This window comes from Podarcis tiliguerta (assembly GCF_965153285.1).
Source record: "Podarcis tiliguerta genome assembly, chromosome: 16".
Taxonomy (NCBI): Eukaryota; Metazoa; Chordata; class Lepidosauria; order Squamata; family Lacertidae; genus Podarcis; species Podarcis tiliguerta.
Window position 1 is genome coordinate 22,673,620 of NC_139549.1, and position 14,847 is coordinate 22,688,466.

Here is a 14,847-nt window from a genome sequence, read left to right on the forward strand (position 1 = left end):
ACTTCTCAGCTTTCCGGTTTCCTCTCAGAAACCTCTTTCCTCCCTCTTGAATTCTGCAGCTTACTTAACCCATTCTGCTCACACAATATGCTCCCCTTTCCTCTACACTGGCTTCCTTTTTCCTCTCTCTAGTTAAGCTTCCACTATTGACCTCTAAATGTCGTCAGTCTCTTTATCTTTTTTCTCAGACACACTCTTGTAAACTGCAAAATCACACCAATCCGTTCCCTGGTTGCGTCTTTTCACCCTTGCTGCTCCTGCTCATGAGAGCACTTCACCTCTTGGTGAAATTTGTTGACCCCTGACATAACCCATGGGCCCCAGTTTTCCATTCCTTCTTTGGAAAGAAGTTCCCCTTCTCTTTTGAGGAACCAGAAACTGGCCCATATTGCATTCTCCAACGTGAGACACCATTGCTTCCTGCACCGCCCTGGGAGCCCCCGCATTATAGTGGGAAGGGAGAAAGTGGCCAAGTTGTTACTCACACTGGACTGGGCACAGAGCTTTCCAGTTCATCCAAAAGGCTCTCCACACTAGGGCACACATCCTCAATGCCGTGCCCTCCATTCCGCTTGGGCTTCTCCTTCGGTGGGGTTGCTGATTGTGTGTTCAAAGAGGTAGTGTTCTCTGGGACACCGTAGTGAGATCCAGTCCCACCAGGCAATGAAGGGCTCCTAGTGGCTTCATCTTATAAGCAGAAAGACACAGGCGAATGGTTTTTATTCATTTTATTTATTCAAAAGGAAATGCACGTTTGCTTGCTTGTAATAGAACCAACCTCTAAACAAGCAATCTAAACAAGCAATCAAACAAGATATCTAAAAGATAACTCAGATCAACAGTAAACTTTAGGGAGATTAAAGAACATGTCAGCATTTTCTGTGTCTGGATAGGCTTTGCTTAAAGAAAATGTTTTCAGTAGGCAGCAAAAAAAGTACAATAAAAGCATCTGCCTGGTGTAAATAGGCAGGGAGCTCCGAATTATAGGTACTGTCATGCTAAAAGACCCATTTGCTACAAGTGCAGAATGAATATTATGCGGCACTTCAGTTCCCTGTACTTTAATTCCTCAAATTATAACTTAAGGGCTACTTGGGGACCACCAAAATGTGTGTCTTCTCCAAGTCTGCAGGCCTCTCAGTTACACTGGGAGTCAGAGCGCAGCATGTGCACGGGGCAGGCAACAGATCCAGGATCAGGGGACAGGAATTTGACTCCCGCCATCAAATTTACCTATGGTTGTCCTGTGCTGCCAGAGCTATTGCTTCCTACCTGGTGCATAGCCGCTGGGAGGGTTGTGCTGAACGGCATTCAGTTCCAGTAGCAGTCGGTCCAGTTCTGACAGGTTATTGCCTAGCGAAGAGCTCATCAGGGTGGGAGATGGTTCTGCAGACTTCTGCTTGTTGGGGAAACTGGTGTTCAAGGGATCAAAAGGAAAGCGAATTGATCACAAATCTTTTTATTAAACCTTGTTAAGCTACTTGCATTATAGGTTTGCAGGGATAGTTGCTGCTGTTTTTACTTCTATATAAACGCAGTTCCAAGTCATCAAAAGTGATAAACCCCAACTGGCTTACAGTGGTAAAGGTAAAGGTACCCCTGCCCGTATGGGCCAGTCTTGACAGACTCTAGGGTTGTGCGCCCATCTCACTCAAGAGGCCGAGGGCCAGCGCTGTCCCGAGACACTTCCGGGTCACGTGGCCAGTGTGACAAAGCCGCATCTGGCGAGCCAGCGCAGCACACGGAACGCCGTTTACCTTCCCGCTGGTAAGCGGTCCCTATTTATCTACTTGCACCCGGGGGTGCTTTCGAACTGCTAGGTTGGCAGGTGCTGGGACCGAGCAACGGGAGCGCACCCCGCCGCGGGGATTCGAACCGCCGACCTTTCGATCGGCAAGCCCTAGGCGCTGAGGCTTTTACCCACAGCGCCACCCGCGTCCCACTTACAGTGGTACCTCGGGTTAAGTATTTAATTCATTCAGGGGGTCTGTTCTTAACCTGAAACTGTTCTTAACCTGAAGCACCACTTTAGCTAATGGGGCCTCCTGCTGCCGTTGCGCCGCCGGAGCACAATTTCTGTTCTCATCCTGAAGCAAAGTTCTTAACCCGAGGTAATATTTCTGGGTTAGCGGAGTCTGTAACCTGAAGTGTATGTAACCTGAAGTGTATGTAACCTGAAGTGTATGTAACCCGAGGTACCACTGTATTTTCATCCCATTTGTGGTTTTACTGTTGAGTTGGCAACAACAAGGGCTGATGTATCTAGAGCTCCACATGCAAAGCATGGGCTCCACAACAAAGTTATAGCCCTTCCCCAGAATATACCTGATGTGGAGCTCTCTCTTATTTCTCTCCTCAAAACCTACTGGGGGTGAGGGAGCATACAGCTTAATTCACTTGTCTTTATGGTACAAGTACCTAAGTACATGTAATTGTTCTTGCCGGCATCCATCCAAGCTCCTCCCCACCACCTTTGCTTGCATTGCAGCTTAAAGAGCCACTCTAGCCTCTAAGAACCATCACCATGGAGGTGCAGTTAGCTGCATATTCCTGAAGTAACTAACTAACTTTCTTTCTTTCCTTCCTTTCTTCCTTCTCTCTCTCTCTCTCGCACACACACACATACACAGAGCTTCAATTTATGATGCAGTCTGAGATGCCTTGGTGGCATTTTGCTAGACTGGCTTAAATAGTGTTTTTGTTTTACAGATTTAAAATAACTTTAATTGGGAATGACAGCCACCCGAATCTCCATTTTACAGCTGGAGATACAGTGATCAAAACCCGATTACCGAAGGCAGATCTAAAATGAATGGCAAAGCAGAAAATAAAAATCCTGATCTCCTAACTCCGCTGTGCTAGAGAAAGTTAACTGCATTTCGCCACCTCAAAATCCTGTTTATGGAATGTTATTCCACAAACACAGTAGGAAAATATCCCCAAGAACTAGCTCTGAAGTGAAACAGGAAGTAGTATCAACATGAGTGCCCAATATTTTTCCGACCACCACAAGCAGAACCTGCTCCTGGCTTCGCCATAAGCTGCTGAGTGTAGGGGGGATTTGGGAGAGTAAGCATGGGAATAGCGGGCTACCTGTAGACGTGCTCCTCTTCGCTTACACGTGAAGGAGAGATGGCACACTCTCTGGACACCGAAGTGCTGGAGCTGCACACAGGAGACTGGGACTGTGGCTGCAGAAAGAACCATTTACACATTTCATTTAAATTTATTAGGAGAGAGACAGAGAGAGTGTATATGAGTCAAAATCTCTGTTCCAGAACCAGCTCTGTGCAAGAGACTTTCACCCAACTACTGTGCTGCCCATGGATCTTAGCACAGGTATGTAGTCCTTTTTCAAATTCAAAGCACTGAATGAGGGCTGAGGAACCTTTTTCAACCCGAGGGCCACATGTACAACTTTCTGAAGGCCTCAAATCAGTGGTGGACAGAGCCAGAGTCAAAAGTGGGGACAGCAACAAATGTCAATTTTACTTCTGCACAGTAGGCTGCTTTCTACACACACAGTACACAACCCTCTCTATATTTCTTCCAGACAAGCAAAAGACAGAAACACTTGGAGTGCAAAGTAAAGGAGGGGATGGGTGTGGCCTGGGGAGAGTTCCAAGGGCCAGACAGAGAGACCTGATGAGCCACTGTCAGCCCCTGGGTATGAGGTTCCCCACCCCAATCCTATAAAATTGTCACATTAACACACAAAAGTAAGTCAAAATGAGAAGGCTGCACTTGCAGACAATACTTCTCCTGTGCTCCTGTGTTATATGAGCACTCAGACACTATGGTCAGAACAAGCCAGGATATGAAGACACAGTTTGAAACTGGCTTAAAACCCGAATTTGTTTGTAAGCCACTGACCATAGTTTCCAGATCTGAACATAATGGGAAGTATATGGCTAAGATCTGAGTCTCGGATTTTTGGCTTAGCACTGCAATGGAAACACAACCATGGTCACCGTAATCTTCACAGCAAGCCATCATTAAAATCCCTAATGGGAAAGGTTGGCAGGTAGTAGACTACTTAAGGTCAGCTAGTATGTTCATAGCCAATGATGAATTTGGGTGGCTGACAGCTCACCGTCAGAGTAAAAACCAGGTTTCGTATGGAGCTCTGCCTGACATTTTTTAAAAAAATGAAAAGCTGCCACTGAAGACTGAAATCAAAGGCCAAGGAATGGCAAGTCGGCCCTTAAGCCTTTCCCTGTTGGTTGCTGCCTCTTTCAGAATATTCTTCTCCCATGTGCTCTTCCCACCCCCAAGAAAAGCAGCTTGAGGAGAGGCCGTCTAGGGGCGGGCGGGGGTGGGGGATGACAAAGCAGAATAAGCTGGAAAGAAATAAGCAGCCCCTTTTTCAGCTCCCAAATGCAGCCCCCAGATGTTGCTTTTCCTTCAACCATCAGGAGAGAGATACATGGAGTTCCATGTAATGCACACTTTATTCTTTAGTTGTACTACTAAAGCAAGGCTGGGGAACATTTAGCCCTACAGATGTTGTTGGACATCAATTCTCATCAGCTCCCACCAGCGTAGGCAACGGGTGAGGGATGATGGGAGCTGTAGTCCAACAATGTCTGGAGGCCAAAGGTTCCCCAGCCTTGCTGTAAACAAACAAAACAACAATAATTCAGGGTGCATGCAAAGCAATGTGGTTCAGAGAAATCTGCTGGTCTTAGCATTTGGGAGATCAGGGTTTGGAGATTAGTCTGAGCTGCAGCTTAACCCCAAGAACCCATTGTGAATTCAGCCTTTGGAACATGCAAAGTAACAAGGAAGCAAATCACGGTTTACCCCTAAGACACAGGCTTCCAGATCAAACCCTAGCACCTTTTATTTTATAAAGTAGCAATAATTACAGTTCACTTATTTCCTCAGGAATATAGACAAATTGGATGGCCTTGAGCCAGCTGCTCACTTAGGCTCACAACCCAACTTGTACAGCTGTTAGAATAGTGACTTTCCTCCAGAACTGATCTACACAAAAATCAGATCATGCAAGAAAACTACTCTCCCCACACTCCCCCGTTTTACAAAAAGTTGCCACTTCCGCATTTGGACAGGCCCAAACAGTTTTGAGAGCTCACTCTCTACTTACATGCAATGCATGACTGGGATCTTGGAATGTGGAACAAACAGGATGCAACCTGGTAACAAATTGTTCTCCCTAGAGCTAGCCTTCACCCCCCTCCAGAAACACATTTCATGCTTCCTCCAATCTGATCTATGGCTCATATACCTGTGATCTACAAAACTACAATCTCCTTTTCAAAAGCCCCAAGGTGACTGATTAAGATCTGCATCATTCCACTGTGGCTTCAGACAGGGCACTGGTGAGGAGACTGTGAGTAGTGTTTTCAGGGCGTGAACCTTCAGGTCTAGCTTTACAGACCGAAAGAAAAATTGAGCAATCTTCACATTATGCTGCCAGCTAAAGCCGAATACTGCCATGTTTACTCAGAGCTATGTGGGGAGGGGAGAGTCAGTTTCCATGTAAGCATTTAAGTGAGCTGGTAACAAGCACAATGTGAAGCCAGAAGAGGTTTTTTCCAATTAAACGAGGAAGCGTCCAATTCCAATTAGAAGCATTAAACAATCACTAGCCATTTATTTTCAGTTCTTGGCAGTAAAGTTTTCATGTTATGTTATTAGAGCAAATGCTTTTATTAATATGGCCATAAACCAGCTCTGAGCGGAAATATGGGATACAAATATTTTAACAGACAGTAAGTTGCTCCACAACACACCAAAAACTGGCTCCCTTGGTTCCATGAGCATAACTAAGACAGACAAGCAAAATTACCTGCTGGTGAATATTTCTGGGGATGCTGAGCTGCCACTGGTCTAAAGGTTCACTTACAGTCCCATTCAAGGCCTCATTAGAAGGAGGGGGTGGCACCGGAGGAGGTATAGTGATTTCCTGGTATGTATGATTTCCAGTTGGATACGAGTAAGATGTTTCCTCTGACAGGAAGACTGGTCGCTTGGAGATGTGAGAGGTAGTGGATTCCAGGTCTGCTAACAATGCGTCTGCACAGAAGACATACAAGAGGAGAATTAGAAAAGGAGGGTTTTGTCTATATTAGGGGTAGAGAACCTCATGCCTGGGGGCCAAACGAAGCCCCCCAGGCCTCTTTATCTGACTCTCAGGACTAACCTGGTCATGTCCCAATTCCAAGCCACACACCTCACCAGCCCTGCTCCAAGCCCTTCTCTGGTGCTTTTGCTGGCTAGAATGTGTACTTGAATGGTGATAATGCATCTTGCTCACCAGGAGTGAAAGGTACATGCATGTGTGATTTGGACAGGGGTGTGTGTGTGTACGCAGAAACCTCTGATTTTTTGCACGGCTAGAACAAAGCCTTCTATTGCTCTGTCTTGCCTGCAGCCCTGCCCACCACAGCAGCCCCCAGAAAGTCTCCTAGAAGGGAATGCAGCCCTCAGACTGAAAAACATTCCTCTGGGCCTACACGCTTTCTTTCACTCCTCCCAGCCAAGTCAACAGGCATCGCTATCCTGAATGAAGCCCTTCAACAAGCTTCACTATACTGTCAGAAACTAAGTCTCTAGAAACCTGCTGTTCTTTCCAGCACAGCACCAACACAATTAATAAAACCTTCCTTACCTTTACAAAAAAGTAAACAGACCAAGACACTACAGCAGGTGATAGCAACAACAAAGCACCCTGAAGATCCAAAGAAAAGCCAGATAGTAATGACTCCTCAGCCCCTGCAGCTTTGCTAAAGAGGAACCTAAGCAGGCCTCTCTCTGAGACAAACCCACCAAAGTCTGAAGCAGACTAATTACTAGTTCTGTGTCATGAACTCATTCAAAACGTGGCCACAAGCACTGCCTTGTGCAAAGCAGAGATCTCGGGAAAGATTTTTCTTCCTCAAAATCCAAAGACATCTAGGAAAGGACTCTGTCGGTCCACAAACTAGCTTCCCAGGTGCAAAGAGTTAACACGAGATCGGTTCCCTGCCAGGTAAACGCAATTTTGCCTCCTGCAAATAGCTTTCAACATGCTGAGTCAGATCGCAAATTCCTGAAGGGGAGGAAAAGCCTCTCCCAGATAAAAATGCACCTTCAAAAAAGGAAGGCAAAGTGGGGCAGGGAGAAATCTGGATACTTAAGCTAGCACAGCCTGTCCTTGCTTAGTAAGGGAGGAAGAAAAGTGCAAGAAGCGAAACTGTGCAACAGATGAGAGGTTTTGTCTGCAGCATAACAAGCTACAGCAACTTGCAGTGTATCCCAGGCAGAGTTGCTGTAAAAAGACGCTTCAAGGAAAAGAACAATGGATGACATTTGCCAAATCAGGCTACTCTCAAAGAGAAATGGAGCACAGGAAAGGTTGAAGGCAAACCGGACAATACGCTATCAATAGACCAGTTAAGGTTTCAAAAAGAGAAGTAAGCTTTTGAGTCACACAAAGCTCATTTTCCAGCTGTGTTTCTAGGGCAATGTCTGTCTAACTATCAATGGCATGTGGTGAATTTTTTTGTAGGATCAGAGGTGCCAGCTGGCGAGGGTGATGGGGGTGGGGAGCCACATCATGCCTGTGAGTATCATCTCCCTCCCTAAGCTTCCCAGGCTTTCGGAAGAAGGCAGCAGGCCCCTGACAGGATACTGGTGCCCTCCTGCCTCCTTCCCAAAGCTTCCTGGGCTTTGGGAAGGTGAAAGGAGGGTTCTTGGACCCATCGGAGCATTGCACCTTCCTTCCTAAGCCAAGCAGAAGCTTCCCAGGCTTTGAGAAGGAAGTCCTAGGGAACAATTAGGGGACTCTTAGGGTTACCAGGGTTATGCTTCCCGGGGACAGTCCCAGGATTTGCAAATAAGTCCCCAGACAAATTCCATCCCCGGAATGCCCCCAGATTTCATCTAATGTCCCCGGGAAACGCAGCAGCGGCAGTCTCAGCAGCCCGGAGCAGTTGACTCTGGCTGGCTTCAGAATCTGCTTGGAAATCCCCATATGAACTCAAATTACTGGCCATTTTGATTATGAACTCCGTCTTAATGTTGCTATCACAGCCATAAAGGAAACTATGGGCACAAAACTGCATGTGATGCCGGCATACACGTATTTTGCTGTACATAGCAGATGGAAAGTCTTCATGTTCATCACTTGTTAAGGTCTATGTGCAATTTCCTATGCAGAAATAGCACCTATTAACGAAATATGTTGTGCATAAAGCAATCTTTAGTTGTTCAGAGTTGGAAGAAAAAACATTATTGCCCTCTTAGGTTACTGTTCACCCAATTATGAAGACGATACTCAGCATACACACACCTACGTGGCCAGATCAGGAGAGTGCCTCAACACTGCATACCCATGTCTCTGTACTGCATACAAAACTGAACACTCAGACAAGGAGATTTTGCAATGGGGTATCTGCTTTTGCTTGCTTTATTTATCTCCCTTGGCTCTTTCAAAAAGAGATTTCAATAAACAAGTAAGTTGATGGTTGGAGGACCCTGCAACCTACGGATTCATTTCTAGGTGAATAACACATTGGGGAATAAATATACCAGCTCGTCTGATGAAGTTGTCACAGGTTATTAAATTCTTCTTTAAAGAGTACACCAACTCAAGGCTTCAGCCTACATATAAAATCTTGCCATGTATAGCGAAGAGTGGTGAAGTAACGTCTGAGCACCCTGCATGTCTTTCAAGACAATGATGTTGTAGGCGTTGTTTTAATTAGATTACTAAAAGAGTGCCTCCAGGGTAAAACGCTCCCTTCGGGAGTAAGGAGTACTGCCTGTATAAACTACACGCTGCATGCTTGTGAAGGAAAAATTCAGAAATACAGTGGTACCTCAGGTTAAGAACTTAATTCATTCCGGAGGTCCGTTCTTAACCTGAAACTGTTCTTAACCTGAGATACCACTTTAGCTAATGGGGCCTCCTGCTGCCACTGTGCTGCCACCACGCGATTTCTGTTCTCATCCTGAAGCAAAGTTCTTAACCCGAGGTACTATTTCTGGGTTAGCAGAGTCTGTAACCTGAAGTGTCTGTAACCCGAGGTACCACTGTACACAGGCATTTTTACATGTTGGTGTCAATGTGTTTGTCTGTAAGACAAACATAGGAAACAGTCATATACAGAGTCCAGCTATCAGTTGATCAACTATCAGATTGTCTACACTGACTGGCAGAGGCTCTTCTGGGGGTTCAGGTGGGAGACATGCACAGCCCTACTTGGAGATGCCAGAGAATGAACCTGAGACCTTCTGCATGCAAAGCAGATGCTCTACCACTGAGCCACAGTCCTTCCCCACAAGAGGTCATCTCAGTACACAACATACCTTTCAAACAACCAGGCTAACACGATTACTGCCATCCTCATATTAACGACACTTGAACATAACCTAAGCCTAAAGGGGCTCCAAGTTATTTAGAAGGACTCTAAGGTCATCTGTGAACCCCTCAGTTCCCTCAGGGTACGTAACTGGAGCACAGCCTAGAAAGAGGACTTGTTTTTAAGGAACACGATATGGAGCAAGGATTCCCAAGGCGCAGAATACATACCTCAGAGAAGAGGGCAAGGAGCTGCAGTTGTTCTAATACTGTTGCTCTTTGAATGTGTGACTATGTGTACACAGTTTATGATTCAAGCTCTATCAGAGAAGGTGTGGCTCTGAATGACAAAAACTTTCCTCGTGAAATGATTATCAAATCATGTTTTCTTGCGCTCATGCTCTCTCTCACACGCACACCCCACTCTGTGAATTACCAAAGGAGGAATTCTCAATTGCAAAGGTCAACAGTCCAGAGAAAGAGGGGAATGGAGTTGCCTGTCCTGTATGCAGTTTTGTTGATGCAGGCACATTTTCCCACTCCACTGCCCTTTCCCCTTATTTTTTAAACAAATGCTTAATATTGTCTTTGAAAAGGATGAAACTTAGTTCCCAGTGAGTGTTTGTTCACATTGTTAGGTTTCTGCTGCAGCTACAGCTGGACACACCTCTATGGCAGTTTATGCACTGTTTCCTTCTAGGGTGCCTGAAAGATAAGAATTCTGGAATAAACTGCAACTATTTCTGTCTTTCCTGGGCATAAGATACTGTAGTCAGATGGAGTGCCCTTTTCAAATACAATATCCCACATATTCAACACAAGTCCTCATTATTGGATAGTTGCTTTTCTTCCCTTTTCAGTCAGAGGTAAATCAAAGAGGAACAGCTGTCTTAGCAGTAAAAACAGCCAACATCTGTTGAGACCATGGTCACAACACTATACATTTGAAGCATGCATACTCACCACCACCACCCAAAGAATCCTGGGAACTGTTTTTCTTAAGGGTGCTGGGAACTGTGGCTCTGTAAGGTGTCCACTACAGCTCCCAGGATTCGGGGGGGGGGGGAGGCGGGGGAGAGAGAAGCCATTTGCTTTAAATGTATGGCACCGATGTGACCCAAGCTCTTACTAAGAAGTACTTGACATATGATGAACTCTGGCGATTGACACTGCTTTGCTTTGACCTTTTTAGTGATTAATGACTCCGTAATACGTCACACAGGCTTGCTTGGAACTGGAAGTGATGCACAATAGACAATTTGCTTGACTCCCTAACTTTTTTCAAAAAGTTATTTACCAAGTTTTTCACATTTGTTCATGAATGATTTGTGAAGGGTGCAGTGCCTTATCAATAGCTTTGGGTGACACTGCTGCAGGTCTCAGAGTCCAAAGGGTAAGGTAGGCTAGACATATAATTCCCCCCCCCCCCAGTATAGAAAATTACTGCTTAAGTCAATGTGGCGGGCAAGAAGCAACTATTGCTTAAAAGGCAGTTGTGAACACGCATTATACAGTAAAAGTTAGGGGGCACAGCTGGGTCCCTTAAGAGGCACCATCACTAAACAGGCATTCTGTGTAGGTAAGCTCCAAGGTCAACAGATGAGGCCCTCCTGGTGGTTCCTCCTCAGTACTGTATAAAGTAAGTAGTGTGGGGGCCTGGGAAGCAGCTTTTTAAGTTGCAGCTTAAAAAGGGGGGAACTTCCTCCCTACTGACCCATCTTTTATACTTTAAGGTAGCTAGTGAAGGCAATTCTCTAAGCAGGGGTTTGGAACAGAAGGCCTGACTGCTAATGCTATTAGTAACTGTTCTTCAGTGATTTGTTATGAGTTTTGAAGGATGTAAATTTTATGGGATTTATATAATTTAAATGTAAATGTAAAATGTAAATGACTTGTGCAAATGGAGATATATATATATATATATAACTATTGGGTTGCTTCCAAGTAAGTTTTATTCAGACTAGACTTATTGAGATTGGTGGATCTAATTTTGTCAAGTCCATTAATCTCACTGGATGTACTTTATGTATGGCTATTATTGGATGCAACTCTATGTAAATAAAAAAGTACTGTAGAGGGTTTTTGGTGTAGTAGGATTTAGGCCACATGGCAACCTAGACTAGTTTGTGTTCCAAGCAGCTGTCTCTAGGTTTTCATTCAGTTTATGATACAACTTACATTCTCCTCCAGCAAGCAGATCTTCTATATGAATGTATGATATATAACATTATAAACAAATGCAGAGTAATGGTCTTCAGCCAGAAACAAAGCTAGAGCTGCAAACTCAGCCAGTAGAAAAGTGTGGTGAGCAAAGATGGATTCTTAAGCAACATGTTTTCCACCAAAGAGAAAATCTCCTTCCTTTGGTCTTAGCAATCTGGCACGCAGGCAAAGTAAAGCAGGGGAGGTTTCTAAGTGAACACTGAAAGCCCAGCCTATGAAACAGTTAAGTGGCAGAGATCACAGGTTTATTCATTAACTTCCTCCACCTCACATCCTTTGCCTTCCTGACTTTAGCAGCATGCTCCACTGTTGAGGAATAGGAAGTAAAAGAGGACAGAAGAAATACTGGGTGCTGATCTCTCACGTGGGATCTGATCAAAAGGGCTGGTGACAAATTATGCTGAAGCACAACCAGTGACTACAATGTTATAGTCCTGAAGGAGCCAACTGATACAGTCTGTGTTCACTATGAGAAGAAAATATGCAGCAACACAGGCATGCCAGCTGAAGGACAGACAACCAGTGCCAACAGGGGCAAATTACCTGGATCAAATGCAAATTCTACCTATGCTAGGTCATAGGCTGCAGCCAAACCTCTCAAAAAAAAACAAAAAAAAAAAAAAAAACCAACCCACAACATCAGCCATGTATGGATCCACAAATGACAAAGTTAGGCTAACTCTGAAAATGCTTGTAGGAAATGCAGACCTGTTTGCTTAACCAAATAAAGAGTTCTGTGTAACTCATGCATTTGCACAGTTTTTCAGCACAATACAGATTGGTTTGTTGATGATATCCCCCCATTTATTTTGAAAACGTTTGTATTTCCCATATCATTAAAGCAATAATGGCTTGGAGGTTTTCCTGATAAAAGGTTTTGATGAGCAAAATATCCCCAAAAATATGCCTCTGCCCAAGCATCTAGACCTTAATTTATCCTACCATTATGAAATTAATATTTTATTGCAGCAATAATTTCTATATAATTTTTTTGCATGGGAAATATATTAAGTACAGTTCCTATTTATTCTCATAACCCCAAGGTGGGTCAGTGATTTTTTTTCTCTTTTACAGAGAGAGAGAACTGACCATGAGAGGCGGTGATAGACAAAAGGTAATCCAGAGCATTACATGACTGACTGAGCATGGAGCCTGGCCCCCTTGTTTAAAGTCTTAGTTTATTTGTTCTTGCCGGCTCCTAGTCTTTGACCCGGATGTTGCTCAACTGTACAAAATCAATATGCAATTGAGCTACCTCCAGATAATATCCAGGTAATGCTAGGGCTCTGGTAGCAGGAGCAATATATGTTTCATGTACCATGCAGCAGATTCTACCGTCGTGTTAGAACAATGTATCTGGCTGATCATACAGTGGGAAAGTTGTGAAATAGTGCTGCGCCTGGCATAAAACCATCCCTGTATTAAGACGAGGGCATGTTACAAAAATGTGGGGGAACAAGTTTCAGGTAAAGTAAGAGGTGCCTTACTTAAACTCCACAAGTGACCCCAAGTTATACAGTAAACCTTCCTTCACTATGTTCCTATTTGTACACATTCCCTCATATCAGACAGGGGAAGAGCTCATTCATTCTAGGCACTTTGCTGCAGGCTTTTCAGCAATCCTTGCATGTTGGTTCTTGCCAGCCAAGAATGCAGGCACCTTAGGCAGTATAAGCAAGGAAAAGGCGTTTTCCTACATTTCCCAGATTTCTCTATAAAAGCAGTGAAGCCAAACACAGAGAAAAATAGTGCCAATGATAGCTATTTCTAACAAATCATTGGCAACATTTACAGACCAGTTCTCTGAAGAATGACCCTATACAGCATGCAAGAGACACACACAGTGTACTCTGTGAATGTAGAGGATTTACATGAAGGTTAATAAAAAGATAAAGAAAGAAATTCAAGGACTTGTTGCCCTCCTCTCATCTTACCTTTATAGATAGATATACAGTGGTACCTCGGTTTAGAACAGCCCTGTTTACGAACTACTCGGTTTATGAACTCTGCAAAACCGGAAGTAGTGTCCTGGTTTGCAAACTTTACCTTGGTCTAAGAATGGAAGCCGAACGGTGGAAGGATACCGGTGGCGGGAGGTCTCATTAGGGAAAGCGTGCCTCAGTTTAATAACGGTTTTGGTTTAAGAACGGACTTCCAGAACAGATTAAGTTTGTAAACTGAGGTACCACTGTATATGTGTTTGTGTTTATGGGAGGCTCCCAGAATGTACTGACTACCTTTTGAATGGCGCCTTCTACAGGACTCAAAGGTGAGAGCCTAGCCTAATGCGAAGGGACAGTGATGCCTGGTCCGGGCACACAAGACAGCTCCCTGCAGGGCAGCCACAGAAGATCCTCTACTGAAAGTTTTAACATATAGGTAGGCACGTAGTTGCCCTGGTCCTAAGCCATGAACAGCTTTAAAGACCAAGACCAAGACCAGCACTGAGAATTGGACTAAGAAACAGAGAACAACTGCAGCTGGTATAGCACATGTGTGATATAATTGCAATATTCTGTCCCAGTTAGTAATCTAGATAGCCAATGCATTCTGCATTAGCTGCTGTTTCTAGACCATTTTCATGGATAACTGACTCCAGGCTACGTGAGCCCTTTCAGATAATTACGTAATTATGTTTCTCCAGGAGCCTTTAGGTGAAACACTACTACAGTGGTACCTCGGGTTACATACGCTTCAGGTTACATACACTTCAGGTTACAGACTCCACTAACCCAGAAATAGTACCTCGGGTTAAGAACTTTGCTTCAGGATGAGAACAGAAATCGTGCTCCGGCGGCACGACAGCAGCAGGAGGCCCCATTAGCTAAAGTGGTGCTTCAGGTTAAGAACAGTTTCAGGTTAAGGACAGACCTCCAGAACGAATTAAATACTTAACCCGAGGTACCACTGTACAGTGGAACCTCATGTTACGGACGGGATCCATTCCGGAGGCCCGTCCATAACATGGAACTGATGCAAGCTGAAGTGCTGCATCTGCGCATGCGTGCAGTGCAATTTTGCACTTCTGCGCATGCACAAGCGGCGGAACCCAGAAATAACCCATTCCGGTACTTCCGGGTTGCTGCAGGACGCAACACGAAAACACGTAACCTGAAGCGGATGCAACATGAGGCATGACTGTAACAGGGTGGTTTGCCTTTATGCTGACACACAGCTTGGAGACTGCACTTGCTACAGTGTTTTAAACTCCTGCCCCAGAGCAGAAACTTCCTATGCATCCTTGGAATGCCCTTGCTAGAAGGACAAGATGAGTGCAATGAAGGAGCATAATGGAGCCCACCCTACACTGCACAGGC

The 14,847-nt window shown here is 44.7% G+C and overlaps 1 protein-coding gene across 5 annotated transcripts in view; it reads right to left on the reverse strand.

Annotated features, from left to right (window-relative positions):
- The window catches only part of PXN (paxillin), a 65,030-nt gene that overhangs the window by 22,309 nt on the left and 27,874 nt on the right, over positions 1–14,847 (reverse strand). For 3 of the 5 annotated variants that reach the window (XR_014505968.1, XM_083417596.1, XM_083417597.1), the window contains exons 2-5: positions 5,813–6,039; positions 3,094–3,191; positions 1,273–1,412; positions 486–687 (exon numbers count right to left, since the gene is read on the reverse strand). Coding sequence is in view for 4 of the 5 variants with exons in the window: in XM_083417596.1 (XP_083273722.1) it covers positions 486–687; positions 1,273–1,412; positions 3,094–3,191; positions 5,813–6,039 (667 nt within the window). In the remaining variant the exon portion in view is untranslated. Of the gene's footprint in view, positions 1–485; positions 688–1,272; positions 1,413–3,093; positions 3,192–5,107; positions 5,355–5,812; positions 6,040–9,538; positions 9,592–14,847 lie in introns of those variants that run through there. The other 2 variants (XM_083417598.1, XM_083417599.1) reach the window with 2 other exon arrangements.